This window comes from Centruroides sculpturatus, unplaced genomic scaffold (genome assembly GCF_000671375.1).
Source record: "Centruroides sculpturatus isolate CEXI.00-Female unplaced genomic scaffold, Cexi_2.0 scaffold62, whole genome shotgun sequence".
Classification (NCBI taxonomy): domain Eukaryota; kingdom Metazoa; phylum Arthropoda; class Arachnida; order Scorpiones; family Buthidae; genus Centruroides; species Centruroides sculpturatus.
Genome location: NW_019384388.1, coordinates 686,536 through 714,247, shown reverse-complemented (window position 1 = coordinate 714,247; position 27,712 = coordinate 686,536). Strand labels below are relative to the sequence as shown.

Below are 27,712 nucleotides of genomic sequence, written 5' to 3'. Positions count from 1 at the left end.
TGATTCCATTAACGTTCCAAATGCCATTGTCAAACTTCTAGGCAACTTACCGTATTATTCCTATATAAACTAAGGCATGCAATATTCTATTAACAATGAAAGTCATTAATGTTACCTTACCACAATGAAACATACGAAGGAGTATTGCAAATAAAATATAATGCGCTTCGAATAGTTCTCGGACAATATTCGAAATAGATATTAATAAATAGAATTATTAAAATAAAATTTACAGATGTCGAGTGAATTCATTCATTATAATGTTATCTTGTGTTTTGGAAAGTTCAAACAGGAATTTCTATTACACGCTCACATGTGGATCGTTTTCTTTTTTGACCATTTTCGGTTCAGAGGACCTCAAAACGTGGAAATTTGCAAATAACTCGGAAGGTCAAATTTGAGAAGATTCAAATATTTTGCCTTGTTACGTATACATGAAACATCATGAAAATAAAACGCATTTTGAACCCTTTTCCTGAGTTATTCATTCATTCAACAAGAACCGTAGTACAGTAGTAACGAAAAAGAAACCTAAAACAGTAACGACAACAGCGTTTATTGTGGTGAAAGTTCAAAGTTCACGAAGACTTGCCGGCCACTTTAAACTGTGAGAAGCTATTCGGTATTCTGTCATTTACTGTCTGAAAGCCTACTCACCTATTCTTATTTTCAGTCTACCTAGTTTTCGCGTTTTACAGAAAGTATCGAAATCCCATTCGAGTGAAACAGTTGATTTAACATGTAAATCCCTATGCTAGATGATCGGGAAGAGAAAAGAACTCCTAGTTAACCAGGTTCCAAAGTATTTGAATTCACTTATTAATGACGTATCGATTGATTTATCAAAGAGAAGCACAGTTTATTAGATGTTATATGACTGGCCCGACTCGCAATGAGGTCAGCCAATGAGGATGTAAATGGGAAACAATATTGGATGTATTGAGCGTATTCAAAATCTCCGCGTCAATCCGGTGGGATGCTGCCGGGAGTAACACAACTAGTGGTGTTTTCGAGAGAACACAAATGCTGGCTACCGGAAAACCGGGAAAGAAAAACAAGAAAAATGGCAAATTATGTGGAATTCCACGTTACGTTAAAATTAATTTTGAACTTATTTAATGAAAACAGCTTAATTAAAACAATGAATATTTCGAAGAAAGACAAAGGGATGAAAATTTTTTAATTTCCATAGGAGTAATGAAATCAATCCTAAGATTACACTTCAACAACTAAAATAATTAGGCTGTGTAATGTCTTACGTAAATACACTGGTATATCAAAATATTCTATTAATGTACTAACTTGTTCTGCATTTATTCAGAGTATATTTATTAATTAACAAATGAATTCAAAATTCAAAGCAAAATATACCTCTTACATGACTCGTGGTGGCTGCCATCTTGTTTGTTGGCATGTAGAGCAGCCGAAAAGACGCTTCCAGTTTTCTGGTAGCAAATTTGCCTGTGATTTTGAACAGAAGGCAGAAATTTGCTGCCAACACACTATTTTGAAGACGCTCATTGTTCCATCAATTAATTATGATATTTTTGACGGAATTCGAACCCGGATCCTTTATTCAGCAGGCTGATACGTCACACGAAACTATCGTGTTTTTTTTGTTGTTTTTTTAGAATCGCCGCTCTTAACTAAATATCTTATCACAATTTAAGAATATTTCTAATAGAAAACTGAGATCGGTTTTACAGCTCACGTAATTCCGCCGTTTATAACGAAATATAATACAATTATAATGAACTTTTTTCCCGTTGAAATAAATAAATTCGGATTATACGAAACTATTTCATAAAATTTAACAAATATTAATATTATATGAAATTTTATATATGGGTATAAATTATAAATTGACAATTATTCAAAAGAACGAACAGGCAGAGGGCGTTCAGTCGTTATGAAAAATGGAGGTCGACTTTCTTAGGAATCAGCATGTTAAGTTTTTCAAACGTTGTTTGCTAATGTTACCTAATGGATTGCGTTCGTTAGACACAAGCAGGTGCATCTATCTAGTTATTTAAACACTTAAAAGTTATTTTAGAGAATAGACGTATTTAATTTTGATTTGTAGTCACAAAGAACAATCATTTGATTGTTTTTAAAATTGAAATCAGCCAAGTCTTATATGTAAAGGCTTTATGGTTCGTTAAAGGTAAACCAGGTTCTATAAACCTGGAAAATGTTATGATAAAATTTACTTTTAGCTTATTTTATATATCCATATATGCAAAATATCTAAAAGTAACTTCTATCTAAACATCAAAATATTTATATAAATATTTTCATTCTGTGGAAGCTAAACTTAATATCAATGAGCTGTTGCAAGCTTTGAATAACAATAGATGTGTGTTAGCATTAAATCTACCAGTCTAGTAAATCCGAGTCCACTACTTGGACCTTGAAATTGTACTTGACACGGGAAAAATAGTCACTCGTGTATATCATGAACCCAATTACCATGCTATTTTCATATCTCTAACTCTAATGATTCCACAAACTATAAGATGCTTATAAAATGAGCTTATATTGCTCATTTTTCGGACACTATGCATGAAATAGAACATATTGTAGTATTGTTTTAACACTATCTTTAATGCCAACTTTATCATCAAACTAGTTCACAATGTAGAAAACAACTCAAGCAAGAACATGCAGCTTGTAATCCAAGAACAAAAATATCTTATCCTTCACTATGAACCTAAACTAAACAAGATTTGCACTAAATTAGCTAAAAATTTAGGTATAGATCGCTTATAAGCAAAATCTAACAATGATTAGATTATTAACAAATGTAAAAGATAATGAAAACTATAGGCAAACCCCAGGATGTACACAATACCAGTGATCAGTTCTAGATTTAACAAACTAGCCAAATACATCACCACATTACCTTGATCTAGTCCAGTATCATGTTACTTCAATGGGAAGAAAAACTACCATTTTCAATCTTCTAAGATCATTTTAGGAGAAGATTGAATTATTGGTATTGAAAATGGAATAATCTAAAGAACAAGATGTACTTCAAATTCGAAACTACCAATCAGATGCTCATAGATGGTTGACGTAATTGAATTATAAATATAACAAAATGAAAATGACTTTTCTTTATAATTAATGCAGCATCTACATTGGTCTGCCTTAAAGAACTTTAGGACTTCAATTCTGTAAGTTATTTAGTAGAGAATTTATTATTGAGGCTTGATCTAATTTTGCTGTAACATTGTCCAATGCATATGTGGATAGGACAGTGGATTTCTTCTTGTGAGTTATGTCAAATCTGTGTTCTGCAATCCAGTTTTTCAGCAACCTTTTCAGGTTGCTGAAAACTGGATCAGGTAATCTAGGTCCATCTGAAATCTTTCATTCCGGAACTATATATAACAGGACTATATATATATACCAGGTCCTCTCCTGATGTTCATTAGATCTTTCCCATTATGTAATAGTTTATAGATGCTTTAATTGCACCTGCATGCTACATACGTGCCCTTATATCTTGCTATTTCCTTATATAATTATACATATTGTCCTCAAAATTAATTACTGCATGGGTGAAATTAATATTAATCTCTCTGTTCCTGTCATCATTGTGGTTCTCATCAATGTAATTTAAGTTAGCTAATCAAATTGATAGTAGCTGTAAACTGTGAATTCATTTTTTAGAAAACCCATGTTTGTGTGCCATCTTGGCGATGCTCTCCAGTTTAATTCTTGTATCAGCCACAAGTGTAAGTTCTCTAGCAATTTTTTAACCGTGGAGGTTATACAAAGGGTAAATATTCACCTCTTTAGGTTCAGCAGTTTTCTTTGGGTGATGATGAATCAGTCAGTCAGTCAGGATTTGTAATTTTATATATATAGATTATTCATTAAAAATATCTGCAAAAATAAGTAACAAATTTTTGCACAGATATTTTTATCACATTGTGTCATGGTTGCAGTAATAAGCAACCAAAATACTTTTTTTTACCACATTGTCAGATTGCATTTTGGTTGATTATAAACAGAATATTGATACGAATTTCACTTTGCGGTTTTATTGAATAAGCCGGAATGTGTTGTGCCAAATGTGAAATTTGTTTTGTGGATCTGAGAAGAAAGAATGCATTGTGGTAGATTTCTTTTGATCAATAAGCATTTTTGGTCTTTGAGCCTAACATATATATTTTCATTATGTTTCTAAACTTTATCACATTAAATAAAGATACATTAAAGTATTATCAAATCATAATTGTATTGTCAGGAAAAATTTGTAAAAGAACTTTGGAATTTGTTGACAAATTAAACAAATAACTTGTTACTAATAACCAGATGGCCAAGGTAGTTAAGATGTTTGTGTACTGTTTGGGAACAGAAGGGATCAAACATGGGCATACAACTCTAGGAATTTTTCATGAGCATTATGTCCTGGATATGTTGGATTCCATTCCTCACCACCCATCTGCTCTCCATTGTGGGTTTGGCCAAATAAGTGTCTACATGGTAGAAAAGATTTTTAGAAAGTAAATTATTACTATAGTACACGTATTAAAAGTAAAATTTTTATAGCTATTAATTAAACTGAATAAAAGATTATTAACTAGTAATTTGGTAAAACCAATTTATCATCATTGGATAAAAATTATTATTAAGTTTTTAGTTGTAACACCTCAATATAGAAACAAAAATTATATTTAATTTCATGTAATGTTTATGTTTAAAATTTTTATTTAAGAATAGTATTTTTGTTATTAAAAAGTAGAAAAATTTTCGGAGTTTTGACAATCCAATAATATGAAAAATAAAACTAATGTAGAAAGAAAAGATAGAACAATTCTATGAAAAATAAAGTAGTATTAATAAGAAAATTTAAGTTCATATTATGCTTTTTCAATTCTTTTTATTCAAATGAACATTTTTGATCAAATATCTTTGGAAATTTGTACAGTGAAACCTGGTTAACTTTAATTGGGGGAGAAAATTTGTCTAAGTTAAAAAGTTTTAAATTATGGAGATTTGACTAAAAATCAAAATGTTTTTTATCAGTTTATTAGTGACCCATAAACTATCCATACAATATTTCTGTGGATCTTATTACGTAGAATCATTGTGTCAATGTATTAAAACAACTTAGATAATTACTGGAATGCATGTACTTTATACTCGAGAACCTTAAAAGTCCAGTAATACACTTTAATGGAAAACTAACATTTTTGACCGTATCCTGGTCTTCCTCAGGTTTTTAAAACCAGTAAGATTTGAACTTGGAATGCAAAGAACAATATTTACAAATTATTTTTAAAAACCTATGGAATGTATGGAACAACATGTTCAAAAATTATTTAAAAATCTATGGAACAATCTAAGAGCGTGTATAAAATTATTTATTACTGGACTTTTAAGATTTTCGAGTGTAAAGTGTTGTCAATGTAAACCTCTGTGTTGTCCATAAACTTGAAAATGCTTAACTGAATGGGTAAATGAGATACCAAGAAATCCTTTCTGAATGGTTGATCTGTTCACTCCTAAGTGTTTAGTAAAGATTTTTTGAATTGTGATATTTTGTGCCTAGAATTAATGCTTTTTTATTTTTTATTTGCAAACATGCCATTCTACAATTGATTGTTTTTAAAATTTTGCTGAAAAGGTTAAATTTTTACACAGAATTGGACTATAATCATTTTTTAAATTAATTTATTACATCAGCTAGTCAGAGAAATCCATCAGCAAACAGACAAAACAAATCAAAAAAGTTTGAAAAAGGCAGGTTCAAATGGCAGTTACAGTATCCACATCACTCTCACTGTCTGGAAGCCATCACCTCCCATCAGCCTTCATATGACACAATGTTTATTTTTAGTCATACTTATTTCCTGTACTTTATAGAAACTTTCTGATTAGTTTATTTGATAGATGGACATTAATTATTTTATTTAATTGAAAATTAAAATTTCTGGAAGTTTACAAAAATACTGTATCGAAATCTCGTTTGAATTAAACAGTTCAATGAATTCGTGTTAACCAGTTTAATTTAACATGTAAATTCCTATGCTGGATGATCGGGGAAAGAAAATGATTCAAGTTATTCCAGTTTGTTACTTTCTTATTATTGTTCATTTTTGTTTTATATATATATAAATTTTAATATGGTACATATGTTATTAGAGAAGGCATTGTTTGTAAATATGATAAGGCCATATGTATTTATAAAGAATAAAGTTGTTAGATGTGAATTAAATTTCATTTTTATAATATTAAAGATAGTTTTTCTCTTCAGTAATAAATTTACTCTCATAAGTTTGGGTAGGTCATATTCTTAGGTTTATATATTTAAAAATACTAGTACTTAACAGCATATGAATTTGAGACTGTGTCAAATAAAGACTATTGTTTAAATTAAAGCCCTGTATAATAATATAACTAAGTAAGGATTACTTTTCAGAAAATAATTTCAGTTTTATCAATTTTTTATAGGTTAACTGTTGTTTATTTTGCCATCTCGGGACTCGACTTGTTAAATGCTTTGGACGAGATTGAATCGGAAAGAGAGCTGATTATTGACTGGATTTATTCTCTTCAGCTTCTACCAGATTTGAATGGTATGTTTATTTTTTTTATATAAAAATTTTTAAATAGTCAAATCTGCATCATTTTTATGATAAATAAATATTATTTAGAACATTACTTTGAAAAATTCTTAAATAAAAATTTCATAAAATTTTAATTGTAATTTCAGCATTAAAAATATCAAACGTTTTAATGCCGAAAGTTGCAATTAATTTTTTGGTGGCAATTTACTAAATAAAATGTGTGTAGTTTTCAACAATGATTAATTTATTTTATATTATAAGCAAAAGTATTCTCTCTTAAATACTTGGAGTATTCTAAAAGTTCTGTAAAATGGTTATTATTTGTAAACAGAATGTTTTATTTATAATTAATTGATGCAAGCACGGACTTATCGAGATTTGTTTTATTGCATATTTGCACCTAGCCCCACTGGACTTTTTCAGAAAATAATTTCAATTCCAAATAAAAAATTCTAGCAACGAGTTGTGTAACTTTCCTGACTGTTATGAGATTTTATTTAAAAATAACTTTTATATTATAATTATATAATATAAAATATATATAAATGAAATAATGAGATTAGAATAAATAAATAAAATCTTGTGTATTGCCATCTGTTATGAGATTTTGTCATAAAAAATTTCTATATCTTTAATTATTATAAAACAGCAAAATGCTTAAGTAGAGATGGGTTTTATAAAAAAACTAAATGCTAATGAGTAAAATCTTCATTGTCGTACCCTACTCAACATATGACATGTAACCACTCTATTTCACCATCCCCTCAACCTTTAACCCCCAATATTTAATAGCATCTATACCTTATAAACAAGCTACTTTACCAAATTTCATTTCTTTGTCCTTACCCCATCTTGAGATATTAAATGAAACAGACATGCCAACACACATGCCCCAGGAATTTATTTATTTATTTACTTTTTTGATTTCAGAACACTCAAAGCATGATGATTTGCAAAAAACTTGACGGGTTAAATTTTACACGATTTTAATATTTTCTCTACTTATGTATACATAACAGCTGGAAAGGTAAAAAAAAACAGATGATAAAGGTGTTTGCTGTCACTTGATAGATCAAAATTAAACATTTTATAGTGTAGTAGCTAGAATCAAAGAGCATTGATTTCTACCAGAAGTGCTTAGAAGGGTAACAACACTATATGGAAAAATGTGTTAACTTATATGGAACTTATGATAAAAACAAAAAAAAAATAAAATGCTAATTTCAATTTCCTGACATATTTACATTTTCTGGGAACTTCAAATGCCCCTCATGCATATGTATATGTAATTATACAGGGTGTTTATAAATGAATCATGCAGTTTTAAAAATTAATAATAAATCTATTTATTACCTTATATGGGCAAACCTTACAGCATAAGCAGCGGCAACTGTCCAAGTTTTTTATGTGCTACCTGCTCTTCGCTTGTCAGACCATCATGGAGGACATGCTACACTGCGTATGGGAAGAATTTGATTACCGTGTAGATGTGTGTCATGTGACCATGGGTGCAAACATTGAAGGATTGTGATTAATGCATAAAAAACTTGGACAGTTGCCGCTGCTTATATTGTAAGGTTTGCCCATATTAGGTAATAAATAAATTTATTATTAATTTTTAAAACCACACTATTCATTTATAAACACCCTGTATTAAAATAAATGGAAATATTTAAGCTGTTTATTCTGTGCTATTAGCTTCAACATGTACTGATAATGTGCAATAATTGTTATCAGTCTTAATCATTGCTTTAAATGTTTAATGTAATTTTAATTATTATTGCCCCCTTTATCTTTCCACTCTCTGAGTGGAAAGAGATCTAATACCAAAAAAACTTATTTGTTTGCAGTATAGTAGTTTAAATTATTGACATATGTTATTTTAATTAAGAATAATAATTAGAATTAATAAGTGTTATATGTTTTATAATTGAGATTAGAAGGATTTGCAAAAACAATCAATAAAATAAGAATTTTAAGTATTTGTATTAATACATAAAAGTTTACAATCCAGCAAGAACTTTTCGAAAATGAAGAAAAATTGTAATATTTTTTGATTTAGGTTATATTTATCCAGTTAAAACTACTATTATTCTATTTAGTGTTATCAATTAATCATCGTTATCAATATGAGTAAGTCCTAATTTTCTCAAGTTTCTGATTTTCTCTCCGACAAAACAGTCAAAAAAAATTGTTTTTGTTATTTCTGAATGGAAGAATTTAAGTAAATCAGAAGATAAAAAACAAAATATCACAAATATTTATCAGTTCAATGAATTCGTGTTAACCGGTATATTCTGCCATGTAAATCCGTATGCTGGATGATCGGGGAAAGAAAATGATTCAAGTTATTCCAGTTTGTTACTTTCTTATTATTGTTCATTTTTGTTTTATATATATATAAATTTNCATTCTGTGGAAGCTAAACTTAATATCAATGAGCTGTTGCAAGCTTTGAATAACAATAGATGTGGGTTAGCATTAAATCTACCAGTCTAGTAAATCCGAGTCCACTACTTGGACCTTGAAATTGTACTTGACACGGGAAAAATAGTCACTCGTGTATATCATGAACCCAATTACCATGCTATTTTCATATCTCTAACTCTAATGATTCCACAAACTATAAGATGCTTATAAAATGAGCTTATATTGCTCATTTTTCGGACACTATGCATGAAATAGAACATATTGTAGTATTGTTTTAACACTATCTTTAATGCCAACTTTATCATCAAACTAGTTCACAATGTAGAAAACAACTCAAGCAAGAACATGCAGCTTGTAATCCAAGAACAAAAATATCTTATCCTTCACTATGAACCTAAACTAAACAAGATTTGCACTAAATTAGCTAAAAATTTAGGTATAGATCGCTTATAAGCAAAATCTAACAATGATTAGATTATTAACAAATGTAAAAGATAATGAAAACTATAGGCAAACCCCAGGATGTACACAATACCAGTGATCAGTTCTAGATTTAACAAACTAGCCAAATACATCACCACATTACCTTGATCTAGTCCAGTATCATGTTACTTCAATGGGAAGAAAAACTACCATTTTCAATCTTCTAAGATCATTTTAGGAGAAGATTGAATTATTGGTATTGAAAATGGAATAATCTAAAGAACAAGATGTACTTCAAATTCGAAACTACCAATCAGATGCTCATAGATGGTTGACGTAATTGAATTATAAATATAACAAAATGAAAATGACTTTTCTTTATAATTAATGCAGCATCTACATTGGTCTGCCTTAAAGAACTTTAGGACTTCAATTCTGTAAGTTATTTAGTAGAGAATTTATTATTGAGGCTTGATCTAATTTTGCTGTAACATTGTCCAATGCATATGTGGATAGGACAGTGGATTTCTTCTTGTGAGTTATGTCAAATCTGTGTTCTGCAATCCAGTTTTTCAGCAACCTTTTCAGGTTGCTGAAAACTGGATCAGGTAATCTAGGTCCATCTGAAATCTTTCATTCCGGAACTATATATAACAGGACTATATATATATACCAGGTCCTCTCCTGATGTTCATTAGATCTTTCCCATTATGTAATAGTTTATAGATGCTTTAATTGCACCTGCATGCTACATACGTGCCCTTATATCTTGCTATTTCCTTATATAATTATACATATTGTCCTCAAAATTAATTACTGCATGGGTGAAATTAATATTAATCTCTCTGTTCCTGTCATCATTGTGGTTCTCATCAATGTAATTTAAGTTAGCTAATCAAATTGATAGTAGCTGTCTAAACTGTGAATTCATTTTTTAGAAAACCCATGTTTGTGTGCCATCTTGGCGATGCTCTCCAGTTTAATTCTTGTATCAGCCACAAGTGTAAGTTCTCTAGCAATTTTTTAACCGTGGAGGTTATACAAAGGGTAAATATTCACCTCTTTAGGTTCAGCAGTTTTCTTTGGGTGATGATGAATCAGTCAGTCAGTCAGGATTTGTAATTTTATATATATAGATTATTCATTAAAAATATCTGCAAAAATAAGTAACAAATTTTTGCACAGATATTTTTATCACATTGTGTCATGGTTGCAGTAATAAGCAACCAAAATACTTTTTTTTACCACATTGTCAGATTGCATTTTGGTTGATTATAAACAGAATATTGATACGAATTTCACTTTGCGGTTTTATTGAATAAGCCGGAATGTGTTGTGCCAAATGTGAAATTTGTTTTGTGGATCTGAGAAGAAAGAATGCATTGTGGTAGATTTCTTTTGATCAATAAGCATTTTTGGTCTTTGAGCCTAACATATATATTTTCATTATGTTTCTAAACTTTATCACATTAAATAAAGATACATTAAAGTATTATCAAATCATAATTGTATTGTCAGGAAAAATTTGTAAAAGAACTTTGGAATTTGTTGACAAATTAAACAAATAACTTGTTACTAATAACCAGATGGCCAAGGTAGTTAAGATGTTTGTGTACTGTTTGGGAACAGAAGGGATCAAACATGGGCATACAACTCTAGGAATTTTTCATGAGCATTATGTCCTGGATATGTTGGATTCCATTCCTCACCACCCATCTGCTCTCCATTGTGGGTTTGGCCAAATAAGTGTCTACATGGTAGAAAAGATTTTTAGAAAGTAAATTATTACTATAGTACACGTATTAAAAGTAAAATTTTTATAGCTATTAATTAAACTGAATAAAAGATTATTAACTAGTAATTTGGTAAAACCAATTTATCATCATTGGATAAAAATTATTATTAAGTTTTTAGTTGTAACACCTCAATATAGAAACATCGACTTTCTTAGGAATCAGCATGTTAAGTTTTTCAAACGTTGTTTGCTAATGTTACCTAATGGATTGCGTTCGTTAGACACAAGCAGGTGCATCTATCTAGTTATTTAAACACTTAAAAGTTATTTTAGAGAATAGACGTATTTAATTTTGATTTGTAGTCACAAAGAACAATCATTTGATTGTTTTTAAAATTGAAATCAGCCAAGTCTTATATGTAAAGGCTTTATGGTTCGTTAAAGGTAAACCAGGTTCTATAAACCTGGAAAATGTTATGATAAAATTTACTTTTAGCTTATTTTATATATCCATATATGCAAAATATCTAAAAGTAACTTCTATCTAAACATCAAAATATTTATATAAATATTTTCATTCTGTGGAAGCTAAACTTAATATCAATGAGCTGTTGCAAGCTTTGAATAACAATAGATGTGTGTTAGCATTAAATCTACCAGTCTAGTAAATCCGAGTCCACTACTTGGACCTTGAAATTGTACTTGACACGGGAAAAATAGTCACTCGTGTATATCATGAACCCAATTACCATGCTATTTTCATATCTCTAACTCTAATGATTCCACAAACTATAAGATGCTTATAAAATGAGCTTATATTGCTCATTTTTCGGACACTATGCATGAAATAGAACATATTGTAGTATTGTTTTAACACTATCTTTAATGCCAACTTTATCATCAAACTAGTTCACAATGTAGAAAACAACTCAAGCAAGAACATGCAGCTTGTAATCCAAGAACAAAAATATCTTATCCTTCACTATGAACCTAAACTAAACAAGATTTGCACTAAATTAGCTAAAAATTTAGGTATAGATCACTTATAAGCAAAATCTAACAATGATTAGATTATTAACAAATGTAAAAGATAATGAAAACTATAGGCAAACCCCAGGATGTACACAATACCAGTGATCAGTTCTAGATTTAACAAACTAGCCAAATACATCACCACATTACCTTGATCTAGTCCAGTATCATGTTACTTCAATGGGAAGAAAAACTACCATTTTCAATCTTCTAAGATCATTTTAGGAGAAGATTGAATTATTGGTATTGAAAATGGAATAATCTAAAGAACAAGATGTACTTCAAATTCGAAACTACCAATCAGATGCTCATAGATGGTTGACGTAATTGAATTATAAATATAACAAAATGAAAATGACTTTTCTTTATAATTAATGCAGCATCTACATTGGTCTGCCTTAAAGAACTTTAGGACTTCAATTCTGTAAGTTATTTAGTAGAGAATTTATTATTGAGGCTTGATCTAATTTTGCTGTAACATTGTCCAATGCATATGTGGATAGGACAGTGGATCTCTTCTTGTGAGTTATGTCAAATCTGTGTTCTGCAATCCAGTTTTTCAGCAACCTTTTCAGGTTGCTGAAAACTGGATCAGGTAATCTAGGTCCATCTGAAATCTTTCATTCCATAACAGGACTATATATATATATATATATACCAGGTCCTCTCCTGATGTTCATTAGATCTTTCCCATTATGTAATAGTTTATAGATGCTTTAATTGCACCTGCATGCTACATACGTGCCCTTATATCTTGCTATTTCCTTATATAATTATACATATTGTCCTCAAAATTAATTACTGCATGGGTGAAATTAATATTAATCTCTCTGTTCCTGTCATCATTGTGGTTCTCATCAATGTAATTTAAGTTAGCTAATCAAATTGATAGTAGCTGTCTAAACTGTGAATTCATTTTTTAGAAAACCCATGTTTGTGTGCCATCTTGGCGATGCTCTCCAGTTTAATTCTTGTATCAGCCACAAGTGTAAGTTCTCTAGCAATTTTTTAACCGTGGAGGTTATACAAAGGGTAAATATTCACCTCTTTAGGTTCAGCAGTTTTCTTTGGGTGATGATGAATCAGTCAGTCAGTCAGGATTTGTAATTTTATATATATAGATTATTCATTAAAAATATCTGCAAAAATAAGTAACAAATTTTTGCACAGATATTTTTATCACATTGTGTCATGGTTGCAGTAATAAGCAACCAAAATACTTTTTTTTACCACATTGTCAGATTGCATTTTGGTTGATTATAAACAGAATATTGATACGAATTTCACTTTGCGGTTTTATTGAATAAGCCGGAATGTGTTGTGCCAAATGTGAAATTTGTTTTGTGGATCTGAGAAGAAAGAATGCATTGTGGTAGATTTCTTTTGATCAATAAGCATTTTTGGTCTTTGAGCCTAACATATATATTTTCATTATGTTTCTAAACTTTATCACATTAAATAAAGATACATTAAAGTATTATCAAATCATAATTGTATTGTCAGGAAAAATTTGTAAAAGAACTTTGGAATTTGTTGACAAATTAAACAAATAACTTGTTACTAATAACCAGATGGCCAAGGTAGTTAAGATGTTTGTGTACTGTTTGGGAACAGAAGGGATCAAACATGGGCATACAACTCTAGGAATTTTTCATGAGCATTATGTCCTGGATATGTTGGATTCCATTCCTCACCACCCATCTGCTCTCCATTGTGGGTTTGGCCAAATAAGTGTCTACATGGTAGAAAAGATTTTTAGAAAGTAAATTATTACTATAGTACACGTATTAAAAGTAAAATTTTTATAGCTATTAATTAAACTGAATAAAAGATTATTAACTAGTAATTTGGTAAAACCAATTTATCATCATTGGATAAAAATTATTATTAAGTTTTTAGTTGTAACACCTCAATATAGAAACAAAAATTATATTTAATTTCATGTAATGTTTATGTTTAAAATTTTTATTTNTTTCATTTCTTTGTCCTTACCCCATCTTGAGATATTAAATGAAACAGACATGCCAACACACATGCCCCAGGAATTTATTTATTTATTTACTTTTTTGATTTCAGAACACTCAAAGCATGATGATTTGCAAAAAACTTGACGGGTTAAATTTTACACGATTTTAATATTTTCTCTACTTATGTATACATAACAGCTGGAAAGGTAAAAAAAAACAGATGATAAAGGTGTTTGCTGTCACTTGATAGATCAAAATTAAACATTTTATAGTGTAGTAGCTAGAATCAAAGAGCATTGATTTCTACCAGAAGTGCTTAGAAGGGTAACAACACTATATGGAAAAATGTGTTAACTTATATGGAACTTATGATAAAAACAAAAAAAAAATAAAATGCTAATTTCAATTTCCTGACATATTTACATTTTCTGGGAACTTCAAATGCCCCTCATGCATATGTATATGTAATTATACAGGGTGTTTATAAATGAATCATGCAGTTTTAAAAATTAATAATAAATCTATTTATTACCTTATATGGGCAAACCTTACAGCATAAGCAGCGGCAACTGTCCAAGTTTTTTATGTGCTACCTGCTCTTCGCTTGTCAGACCATCATGGAGGACATGCTACACTGCGTATGGGAAGAATTTGATTACCGTGTAGATGTGTGTCATGTGACCATGGGTGCAAACATTGAAGGATTGTGATTAATGCATAAAAAACTTGGACAGTTGCCGCTGCTTATATTGTAAGGTTTGCCCATATTAGGTAATAAATAAATTTATTATTAATTTTTAAAACCACACTATTCATTTATAAACACCCTGTATTAAAATAAATGGAAATATTTAAGCTGTTTATTCTGTGCTATTAGCTTCAACATGTACTGATAATGTGCAATAATTGTTATCAGTCTTAATCATTGCTTTAAATGTTTAATGTAATTTTAATTATTATTGCCCCCTTTATCTTTCCACTCTCTGAGTGGAAAGAGATCTAATACCAAAAAAACTTATTTGTTTGCAGTATAGTAGTTTAAATTATTGACATATGTTATTTTAATTAAGAATAATAATTAGAATTAATAAGTGTTATATGTTTTATAATTGAGATTAGAAGGATTTGCAAAAACAATCAATAAAATAAGAATTTTAAGTATTTGTATTAATACATAAAAGTTTACAATCCAGCAAGAACTTTTCGAAAATGAAGAAAAATTGTAATATTTTTTGATTTAGGTTATATTTATCCAGTTAAAACTACTATTATTCTATTTAGTGTTATCAATTAATCATCGTTATCAATATGAGTAAGTCCTAATTTTCTCAAGTTTCTGATTTTCTCTCCGACAAAACAGTCAAAAAAAATTGTTTTTGTTATTTCTGAATGGAAGAATTTAAGTAAATCAGAAGATAAAAAACAAAATATCACAAATATTTATTTAAATATATATATAAAATAATTTATTGAATTTGTTTTTAATAGATTTCTTGAATTCTTTATCTTTTAGGATCTAATTTAAATAGATGTGGTTTTCGAGGATCAAACGCAATTGGAAATTCTTTAATTGTTAAAGTAAGCGTAAAAAACAGTATATAATGAAATAATTTTAAGTACATATATTTAACTGTAATGTTGGTTTGAAATGCAGACAAATCTAATTAAATTACATAAATTATGAACTTAACTAATTTAAAATTTAGAATGTAGTTATTTTTAAAATATTATTTATTTATAGAAACCAGGAAACATTAATAATTATGATAGTGCGCATATTGCGATGACATATACCGGTTTAGCATCATTGATAATTCTTGGTGATGATCTTAGTAGAGTAAATAGGTTAGCTTTGATAGAAGGAGTGAGAGCATTACAACAACCAGATGGAAGGTAAAAATTTTTAAAATATCTTTTATTATAAACCTGATTGCTAACACAATATAATGTATGTGAATTTTTTCTCAGTTTTTGTCCAGTTATTGATGAAAGTGAAAATGATATGAGGTTTGTTTATTGTGCAGCATGTATCTGTTATATTCTGCAAGATTGGAGTGCCATGAATATTCCAAAAGTAATAGAATATATTCAGAAAAGTGTGGTAAGATTTATTTGTCAATAATAATTAGATATCTATGAATCTCTCATTCAAGGATTTTTTTTTTTTTTTTAGACTTATGAAGGAGGCATTGCTCAGGGACCAGGACTTGAAGCACATGGTAAGAATGTTGTTTTAATATTGAAATAAAAGTAGAATTTAAAATTTCAAGAATTTGAAAATTAATTTTTTTTAAAAGTTTGAATTTTGAATTGAGCTTAGTTATGTTGTGAATGATTTTATACATCTAATGATATTAAACAATCAATTTTTGGTTCACAGAATATTTGACTTTTATCATTTTGTGGACTAAAAATTCCATTTGAAATAACTCCAAAGACAAATTATTTCTAGTGTAAAGCTGAAAGTAACTAGCTTTTCTTAAAGGAAAATTTTAAATAATTCTTTATTTTAATAAATAAATAGTTTCTGAATAAATCAAATATTTAACATTAATAAAAAAAAAGTACAAAATTAAAAGCAGTTACTAATAATTAAATTTTACTCAGTGAATAAATTTTAATTACATAAGAATATTCAATAAAAATTTAAAAAATAAAGTTTTTTTTTTTATTATGTCTCTCATTCTGGGTTTTCTAGAAAAATTAACTACATTTAAGTTAGTCATTCTCTGTAATGTTTTACTGTTATGTTGTACTCTTATGACAGTTTGTATGTTGTGACTCATTTGATATGTTAGATCAGTCAATTGTAATTTGTTTGGAATCCTTGTAGTCAGACTTCGTGCATATTTTGTCACAAATTTTCAGTAAAGCTTCAGCAATACAACCTCAAATTTTTAGCAACAAAAATAACTTGTTGAAGAAGTCATTTTAAAGTGGTTGCAGTCTGGTGCACTGAATAGATAAGATGTGTTCTCAAATTACATTTAAAGATTTATTCACACTATCCACAGCATCTTAGAACAATGCAATGGAAGGAATGCAGGAACACCAAGAAGTCATTTGTTTAATATTTGTGTGTGTGGATCAAATGCAATGACATCTGCCTCTAAACCAACTGCTAATTATGGAAAAGACAAAAGCATTTTACTTTTCTGGTTGTTATATATAACAGAGGAAAACTATGGTAATCAGTCAAAAAATGACTCCCCAGATTTTTCTATTTTTGGACTCTGAACCTTGAAACATCAAGAAATAAAAAAAAAAAATTTGCGGGTAATTTCTATATGTATGGATCAGTGGTGGGGGTGGTAGGTAGCACTTCCCCTGCGGTGCATCTTTACAATTTGTTAAAAATTAAATTATTTCATTACTTAATTTCAAATAAATTTCTCCTGACAGTACTAGTGTACAAAAGATAATGTAAGAAGTTACATTTTGTTTAACAGATAATTGTTTTGTTTTTCTACCTGTTTAGGTGGACATGTGCTTAAATGCACCTGGTTTTAGTCCTTTACTGGTTAGGTGCTTTCCTCAGTTTTGAATCCACTCTTTGCCACTGGTATGGATGTTTGTGTATGTGACATGATTTTGTTCACCCTCTGAAGCTTAATAACTCCTGTATCTTTTGTTGAAAATTTCTGAAATTTTGCAGGAAGTTTGTTTATTAGGGGAATTGATGTTATTGACCAGAGGGTAGGCACCAGATTGGTGATGCCTATATCAGGACTGACACCACTGTATCTTTTAAGGCAAATACAGAAACTCTCGGTTGATGTTCCGATTTTTTGCAAGTGGTTGCCTATGTAGATACTAGGAGTCCGGGATGGAGACAGACCGAGAGACGACGCAACCGAAAGAAGTGCACACTAGAACTTACTTATAAAGAAAAAATACCTGTTTATTTATATAAACTATTTACACGTATACATAGGATAACAGAGAGTTCTATTAAGCTTTCAAATAGCGGCTTAAATTGGATAAAGCTATATAGCATAACATGCTTGAGTATTTAAATTAATTAAGTTAATGGGTTCCTAGCCGAGAGAGAGAGAGTGTACAATATTATGCACGATGCAAAATACCTTGATAGGTGGGTTGATTGTTGATGTCGTAGATCGCTTGATGAACAGGATCGTCTTGGATCGTTGAGGGAATTGGAGTTTGTTACATCAGCTTGTCAGGTTTGGAAAATGGTAACAATGGAAAGGAATGGCAGTTGAGGGATCGGTGGAAGGGCGGATGAAAGGATCGGCAATGGAGCACTCACATGAAAAGAAGATAGCTCGGTGAACTCTCGGATTTTTGATGACCTTCTTGTCTTTTATTCAATCCTTTTATATCAGGGGTTTTCCCCCTTTGGTTTCAATGCTCTCTTTTTAGCCACATTACTAATTTCGACCAATAGTGAATATTTGTAATTAGTTCCTGGTGACACATTCGATGAGTCCCCTGGGAAAGGAAGTGACTCTAGGGAGAGAGATGCGATCATCCTCCATTAATTAAATTGAAAAATTTTTGTTTTTGCTAGGATTTGTACTAATTTAACATTCAAAAGATGAAATTTTTTTCTCTCAAAAATTTCATCAAGTTCGGCTCTCGCACTATTAAATTTTGGTGGTTAATGGTCGAGGAGATAAAGAGGGTTGTGTGTATCTTGAGTAGGATCAGATTTAATGACAATTTTACTTGCTATCAGCATTTAGTTATTTATAAAACCCACCCTTACCCTCAAAATTAAGATTTTTGTCATTTTATAACAATTAAAAATATAAAAAGTTTTGAAATAAAATATCATAACAGATGGTGCCACTAAATGTTGCTGGATTTTTTTAATTATATTCAAGAAGAACCACAGATAAAACAGATAAATTTATATCTTGCAGAGCTTTATTTGGTAGATTTGTTAAAAATAGAACTAACCTTCATAGCATATGTTTCATTTGTGAAGTAGCTACTATGAATATCAGGAAAATTTAAGAAAAATTTTATTTTATTATTTATATCTTAACTTATTGAAAAATAAATGTTATGACTTAGCTTTTTGCTAATTTGCTTAGCCCTCCATTTACAGAAATGCATCCTCAGCATTAAATTTTAATGGAATCTGTAATGTTTATTTTTTTAGCATGCTTCACTATAATAGTGAAAGTCTTATATTAGGACTTTTTGTGTCTATCAGACATGTCCATGGACATGTGCAATGAGGTAGTTTACTTTCATTACCTAAGTTATATTTCATTCAATCCATTCATTGTGCATGTTCATAAGCATGCACAAAAGGAAACTGAACATTTTCATTTACAGTCACTGTAAGCTATAGTAAAAACTACCCAGTTCATCTGAATCTATAAACCACATTCCTTACTGTATATTCAGTGAAAACTTCTTCTGAACAACTAAGTGATTCCAAGAATTTATAAAATTTATTTTAAACAAAATTAATATTTGATTTGCTTTGATGGAGCATGCTATCAGATTAGCTTGACCAAGCTTGCTTATTGTTTTCCTTATAGATACTTTTTTCTTTAATTGTTTTTTCTTTTATTGCTTAAATATATTTTAAAAATTTTACAAACTATATACTATATTTATTTTTGTATTTTTTCATAAAATCATTAATGGACAAAAGTTTTTTTTTATTGTAGTTAGACACTAGATCTGCTTTTTATTTTAATTATAAAGAATATAAAAATATTTGTGGTTATTATTGATGGATATTTTGTGTGTCATTTTTTTAAAAGTCTGTTTTTTGTTAAATTATAAATTTAGTTATCAGATTAATTTTGTCTGGATTGTGAAAACTATAGATCCGAAAGAGTAACACATTATCCATCAGCATTTAGGGTGTAATCCCTGAAAACTGATAAAGACAATGGTTAATACTATTTCTAATAAGTGTTCTTATCATTATGAAGTAATATTTGATCTAACAATGTAGATCATGTAAAATAATAATAGTAAATGCCCTAATTTCTTTCAACATTTGTGTATATGAAGCTACAGAAAGATATTAACACACAGTGTTGCTATTACATAAAATTTTTATTTAACATATTAAGTTGAATAAAAATTTTTATCTACTGATGTGAAGAACTTGGATTTACAAAGATTATATTTGATGATGAAAAATTCATTTTTGAATTTAAAAAAAATAGCTGTGTATGCTTGGCATTATTTGGACTTTTGAGCAGGGAACAATTGATGAAGCTGAGTTGGAAGAGTATAATTGTCTTAATAACTAAAATGTACATTTATTGACTCAGTATTTACCATAATTAAACTGCAAAACACCAAAAAAATTGTTCAGGCTAAAGTTAATGGATTGGGTCTCTGACATGTTTATCTTGTAGACTTAACATTGTACATTTGCCTCTTTATCTTGCCTGAACCATTGGATCTTTCTCAGAACTTTTCAGTGACATCATCTAGGGTAAGAGCTTTAATTTGATACCTGAGCCATATTTTTAGTCCCAATCATTTACTCAAACTAAATCGAACAAATTGAAATTGTCTACCTTTAGTAGCAAATTACTTAATATTAATTATTTAAATTAGTAGATTTTTAGCCCAAGTATTTAAGGTGATCATTTGGCTATGGGTTACATATGTATCTGTTTGACCTTATAGGGAGGTATTAAGTGTCTTCTCGTATTAAATTTAATAATTATAACTTTTAATTAAATCATTTTCTTCCAGTTGAATCTAAAATTATTTAATTAAAAAATATCCTTTTCAAGCTTTCCAATTGTACCATCACCTACCTCCTGAATTACTATTTTTGTTGTTATTCTTGACAAATGTGATCCCATGGAAAATCCTACTTTCTGACTGCAACAAGTTCCCACAGTTCTTGTAATTTTCAGCACTTTTCTTCCTTCAGTGACATTAAAAAATGATCCTTTAACGTTCTTATTATTATTTCATAAGCTTTCTCTACCTCTATTGGAATATATAAGCTTTTGTATTCTAATAAACAAATATGTTTTACTTCCTTTATTGTAATGTTTCGTAAATCCTGAACTATTTATTTACAATTTTTCCAGGAAGGCTTTCTATTAATTATTGCTTCTTATTTTCTTTGCAACTACTTTTCTAAACAGACCTAATTGATTATCCTTCTTACACAAACTAACCTTTTTCAAAAATGATTTCAACATTTTGAAAAAGCTAAATAATCTTGTAAACATCATTACTTGAAAGAAAGTGACTCTTGATTTAAGGTTTGATGTATATTAATAGGTTTATATGTTTGGTTTTCTTTTAAATTAAAATTTGTCAAAATAAACATTAAAGTGTTTTTTTATGTATTTTATTTTTTTCTTATTTTTCTCACGATAATTTCAATATTTTATGTTTTATTTAATTATCTAAAAATTCTATTAAATAAATTTAAAGATGTGTTTATTAATTTTAAAATTTAAATGTAATATTCTGTTGACATTCTAGAATGATTATACTTAATTCCATTTAAGTTATATGTTTTGCTTGATGATGATAAATTTATTTACCAAAAGTCTCGCTTTTGTTCTCTTTTTGTGTTTTCATTCATTAAAGTAAACTAAACGATAATTGTCTGTTGTTTTATCTATGTGTATTTTATAAAATATAAAATTTTTATATTGTTTAATAATTTTCATTGTAAACATTTGTTTAAAGATATCATATTTACACAGTATATTACTTCTTATTGTGATTTGTTTTTCTATAGTAATTTTAAAAATAAATTTCGGTAAAATTAAAAAGTAAGTTTTAAAAAATTTGGGATAGTTTTCTTCCTGAATTTTAAAAATATTAAGCTCCATCTTTGTAAATTGAAATCTTTAAATAAATCTGAAAAATAAATGGGCAATGAAAATTTTCATTGCCCATTTATTTTTAAATGAAAGCAAATTTTCGTTGGTTACTCTTACTTTGTATTACATTGCTGTGCTGATTATTTATCTTGCTATTTTTCTAACCATTTAAATTCTTCAAAATATTATATAATAATGACAAAATTAACTATTATAATACTAATAGCAATTAGTATTGTAATAGTTAATACTATTATTGTTAATATACTAAAATTCAAACAGTAGAGTGCAAATCATTTATTTTCATTTGCGAATAAGAGCAAAATGATAACATGTAAACAACTCTCTTCATTTCAAATTCATCAATTCCTAATATCTGTTTAATTATATTCATAGTTAAGCTGCTTAATTATTTATTGGATTGATTTCTGCTAGTTGGAATAAATAGTTATAATATATTATTATTATTATTATTGTTTATAATAATAGTTTTATGAACTTACATCATTTTTTCTGAGCTTTGAATAAAAAGCATTGAAAATATATATTTAAGAAAATTTCATACAAATGGAATGGTAAAAATTTAAATTTTGACAGTTGAAGATCTTGGAGTAAGAACATGTTTATTATCTTTTCATATTTCTGGGTAAACCACCCTAAAGTCTTAAATTTGCTCTGTATTTTTATGACTAGTGATTAATGATGATAGATGTTGACAGACCAGTCTATGAGAACTTATGGATTATAAGTATGGAAATTTTATGTTTGCTCTGTTTGTAGATATTCAACAACATTCAAGAAAGAAATATAGTTAACATTTGCTTGCCCAAGTTTTTCAACTGTTCTAAGATACTGCTGGAGATTATTTGCTTGAAGACTAAAGATTCTTTGTTCTGTTCCTTACTGCATTTGATTTGAATTATTAATGTTCAATACAGTAAGACCCCGCTTAATGCTGATTCGATATAACACGGTCTGCTGAAGCCTAAAAAAAGCTCAAAATTTACACTGATTTAAATTATCGTGGCATTTCATTGATTCGTATATAATAAGATTATTTACTAACATGAACCAATCGGAAAAAGATGGCACAGTGGTGTACTTTCTTTGAATCTATGTTTGTTTGGTGCAATTTTGGAAAAAATATAACATCATGGATGCCATAGGCAATATCAGCTTCGCTTGGCAAGAATTAACTGATAAATGCATGAATGAAGTGTGAAAGAGGTAATGGCTTATGACTGAAGGTATCCAAGAATTCTCAAAGAGAAGAGCCTATTGCTGTATTGTTAAGTTGACCAAATTCAACCTAATCAATACAGCTAGGAGATGTAGACAATCAGGATATTGAGGAGTTACCGCAAGTTTCTAGTGAGAGCTTTGCCAACGATGACCTTCGAGAACTGACAGAACAAGGAATTCATGTAGAACTGGAAAATAGAGATTCTGAAAACAAAGAACCCAAAAAGTTTCTCTACAGATTTCCTTAGTAAAAGTTTGGTAACCATAACCGAAATTGTTGATCAAACTGTAGTGAATAATCCAGATTTTGAAAGGAGTGCAAAAGCAAAACGAAGCGTTTTGGATGCGATCTTCTGCTACTGACATTCACTTAAGGAAAGAAAAAAGTGAGAAATGAAACTTCACAACTTTACTGCAAAAAAACAAAAGGCAGGACCTTCATCACAAAAAATGAACTTTACATTTCTGTGTGTGTATGTTTATGTGTTATTTAACATATATTATTATACAAATTAATATAAAAATAACTTAAGTAAAATTTGTTTATTTTTGGTAACATGTTCCCCTATCCGTATTTACTCTATGTTAAAATGACCTCGTTTACGCCGTTTCGTTTAGCGCTTTGTCATCTAGGAATGCATCCCTGTGTTAAGCAGGGTCTTACTGTATTTTTTAAACCTTCAAAAAAAATTTTTAATGTATTTGAATACAAAAAAAAACTTTACAATACATTTCAAACTGAACAGTTAAAATGTCCTTAAAGATATGGTTACATATCTTCAGAGTATTTTGAATGGTTTGAGATGGTTTTAATGATATATGATAGATTCATTTAGCTTATTAAAATATTCTTAAACAATAATATAGTTTCATATTTTTAAAAAAAATATGAAAATTTATGTATTATATTATTATTAAATAATGAAACAATTTTATTATAATAATGTAATGAACATACATTCTTTTCTGTTTTGATATAGCATATAAAATTAAAGTGAAACTAGTTTTTATTTTTTTCTCTCTTTCTCTCTGCAAAATAGTTTTTTGTTTAGTTTAGTATCTCTTTTTGTTACTTTAACAGCTTAACTATATGTTTTTGAAATTTATGTTTATTTTTAACAATGTTTTAGGTGGGCCAACATTCTGTGCTGTGGCAACATTATCATTAATGGGAAAATTGACTGTTGCCTTAAATTCTAATCAGTTAGCAAAACTGCGGCGTTGGTGCATTTTTCGGCAAGAGGGAGGCTTTCAAGGTCGACCTAATAAACCAGCTGATACATGTTATTCGTTTTGGATAGGTGCCACTCTTAAGGTTTAGTACACATAATTGAATTTTCTTTTACTGTTTGAAATTTAAACTGAGGTCATTGATGCTTAATATATGTATTTAAACAATAACAAATTAAAATATACTTTAATTAATGAAAGTTGCAATATTTTTAATGAAAAATTTTTTCATTTATAAAATATTTTTTTCAATTAATAACAATTTTTGAATATTTATTCTAACACATATATAATTAAAATTTTTACTGTTATAAATTACTAACTTAAAATGAGTTTTATTTAAATTGAAATTTCTTTGTTTAGTTTTTAAATCAAAATTACATATATTCCAAAGCATGTGCTATGCACACATTCTCTCAAACATTTGTTACAATGCTATTGAGAGTCATGACAAGTGCGCAAGTCAGTGGATTGTAAAGCTATATTGATAGCAAAATTCAGGCTTCGTTTGCTTCCCAGTTTCAGAACAACCAAGAACTGTACTTGTGCACTTGTGACTTGCAATTGTATTTTAACAAATGTTTGAGAAAATTACATGTACGAATTCGATACAGAAAATTTAATTGTATTCAAGTTACATCACATCATTATTAAATAATAACTGCATTTATTTTTCATGTATCTTAATTCATACTTCTATTTCTCTTAATAATTAATATTCAAAATATTTTCAAAACAGATATTAGATTCGTATAGTTTTGTTAATGAAGAAGAAAATATGAAATTCATTTTGTCTACACAAGATCCCATAACAGGTGGAATGGCAAAATGGCCAGATACAATTCCAGGTAATTAAAACTTATGCTTTTACTAATTTTCCTTTTTATTATAATAACATAATCGTTTTATAATTAAAGATCCGTTACATACTTACATGGGAATAAGTGGAATGTCTCTCATGGATATTGAAGGTTTAATTCCCGTGTATCCCGCTCTAAATATTAGTTTAAGAGCTACAAAGCATCTTTATAATATACACGAACAATGGAAATCTGCGGATAGATGATGATAAAATAACATATAACGTTTATATATTTATTTAAGCTTTCATCAGATTGTCCTCCAGTCCAAAGGGAAAGTATCCATATAATAATAATGAAAAATAATGATTAAATCAAAACTTAATCCTAAACAACTTTAATGATTTTTTAAAGTTTTCTTAATGCAGTTGTTCTGTGATATAGCTACAGCATATAGAAGATTGAAGATATAAAATATATTTGCCATTTTTGATTTGTTATATCTAAAATTAATTATGAAAATATCTTTCAATTATAATTGTGTTAAAAATTTAAGATGTAGTGTTAAATTTGCTAAATATTTTCCGAGCGTTTATTTAGAAATCATCGTTTGGTATTTAAAATACGCACAAATTTTTAAATTGCTTCAAAGTTTCGCTTTTTATAAAGTGATTTTAACATTATTTGTTAATACAGAAGTCACAAAATAGGTTAAAATAAATTATTAATTATGATACTTCACAATATGCAAAAGCAGTTATTTATTGCTCAGTCTGACCAATTAAATCACGTATGCAATCGAAAGTTTGATAGTTAATGATCATCAATAATGTTAATTAAATATTTTTAATTTTATTGTTTATTATATTTTAAAGATCAAAAGGATTAAAACGTTTACATTTCAGATTCGTGAACATTATAAATAATTTCGATTAATCTAGATTATTTAGAATATTTTGACATTGGTCGTAAAGTTTATTTTTACATCAGTTACTTTACATATTACAATTCAAGGAAGAGATTTAGTTAATTATTATATAATTAAAGTTATCCATATTTTTTTAGTTAGTTAATATCAGCATCTGATAACCAAATAAATGGCTATACTATATTATTAAATATCAGATTTTATTAATTATTTTGAAGCAGGAAAAAATAAAATAATTTGGTAATTAGTTATAATTTTTCTCTATATAATTTTGTTTCAAATATAAAGTAATGAAATTTTGATACCTTATAATTTATTATATATTGATTAAATTGTTAAATCAAGGTGTCTTTATTATTAAAAAAAAATATGTAGGCAATTCCTAGAAATCAATAGTCGAGTGTTTAGTGTTTATCATTGTGTTAGCAGAAACAAACTTGTTTCTTTTTTTTAATGATGTTAATAACTATTTTTCAAAAATTTAATCAGTTAAACCACATGTTCATTTTGTAATATTTTAAAAATTAGATTAAAATCTGTTTTAATTAAAAATATTGTTAAAAAATCTTAATTGTAAAATATAACATAGCTGTTTTATAAGATAGTAAATAAGATTTATCAAAATGTTATTCAGCTTCATATAAGAGATAAAATATATCTTTACAAATCTTGTTATGCTATAGAAATAATATATTTTTCTCTCCATTAGAATATTTTAAAATTTCATCCGGAAAAGGCAATTTTTCTTTATGTTAACAATTACGAAGGTTTTGTTAAATTAAAATGATTAATTACGTCCCATTATATTTTGTTTTATAATGAAATTCATTTTATCCTATTCTCCAATGTTTTTTCATGAAATATTTAAATAAAATGAAAAAAAACTTTTTTTTTTTGATAATTTTTACAATAGACATGTTTTTATTTTATTACTTCCTAAGTGTATATTCTGTTGGATTAAATTTTTATATTTCATCATCTCCTGTGTGTTAATGAAAATTATATATATATTTCATTACATAAATATATTTGTAAATTAATGACTATTAAAGTCAGTTGTGTTTCTTTTACAAATGTGCAGGATTCTTTAAATTTCTCACTAATCATGAAGTAAATTCGAACAAATCTATAATTCCATAGCTTCAAGAAATTTTTAATGATTCATTCATAGCAAATAAATAAATATGTTTAAATTTAAAGATTTACGTGAAAAATTTTATCTAAAATATAACATTAATTCAAAAATTCCTAGTTATATTATGTTGTAAATTTATAAACTAAAATCTTTGTATAATTACATTATAATCTGTATTTTCAAGGTGACTCCATTAATGATCCACCGTGCGTAGTAGAATCAATAATTTTATGAAATAAACGGATCTGAATCACGTATTTTTATCACAACGTTCAATATTTGAACTTGTATATTATAAAATCGAGATTTTTTTTTTATATCGGTTTATTGAATTTTTATAATTATCACATGCGAAATTATTATAGAGATATATATTTTTATTAATAAATAATGAAAATTGATATTCACTATAT

General features: G+C 28.2%; 1 protein-coding gene across 1 annotated transcript; it reads left to right on the top strand.

Annotated features, from left to right (window-relative positions):
- The first annotated feature begins 1,889 nt into the window (after nucleotides 1-1,889).
- On the top strand, nucleotides 1,890-26,388 carry LOC111618154 (geranylgeranyl transferase type-1 subunit beta-like). The gene is made up of 9 exons (XM_023359616.1): nucleotides 1,890-2,011; nucleotides 6,466-6,590; nucleotides 15,682-15,746; nucleotides 15,910-16,061; nucleotides 16,137-16,269; nucleotides 16,342-16,387; nucleotides 24,337-24,521; nucleotides 25,176-25,284; nucleotides 25,354-26,388. The coding sequence occupies exons 1-9, from the start codon at nucleotides 1,917-1,919 to the stop codon at nucleotides 25,500-25,502; spliced, it is 1,059 nt and encodes a 352-aa protein (XP_023215384.1). The 5' UTR covers nucleotides 1,890-1,916; the 3' UTR covers nucleotides 25,503-26,388.
- The last annotated feature ends 1,324 nt before the right edge of the window (nucleotides 26,389-27,712 follow it).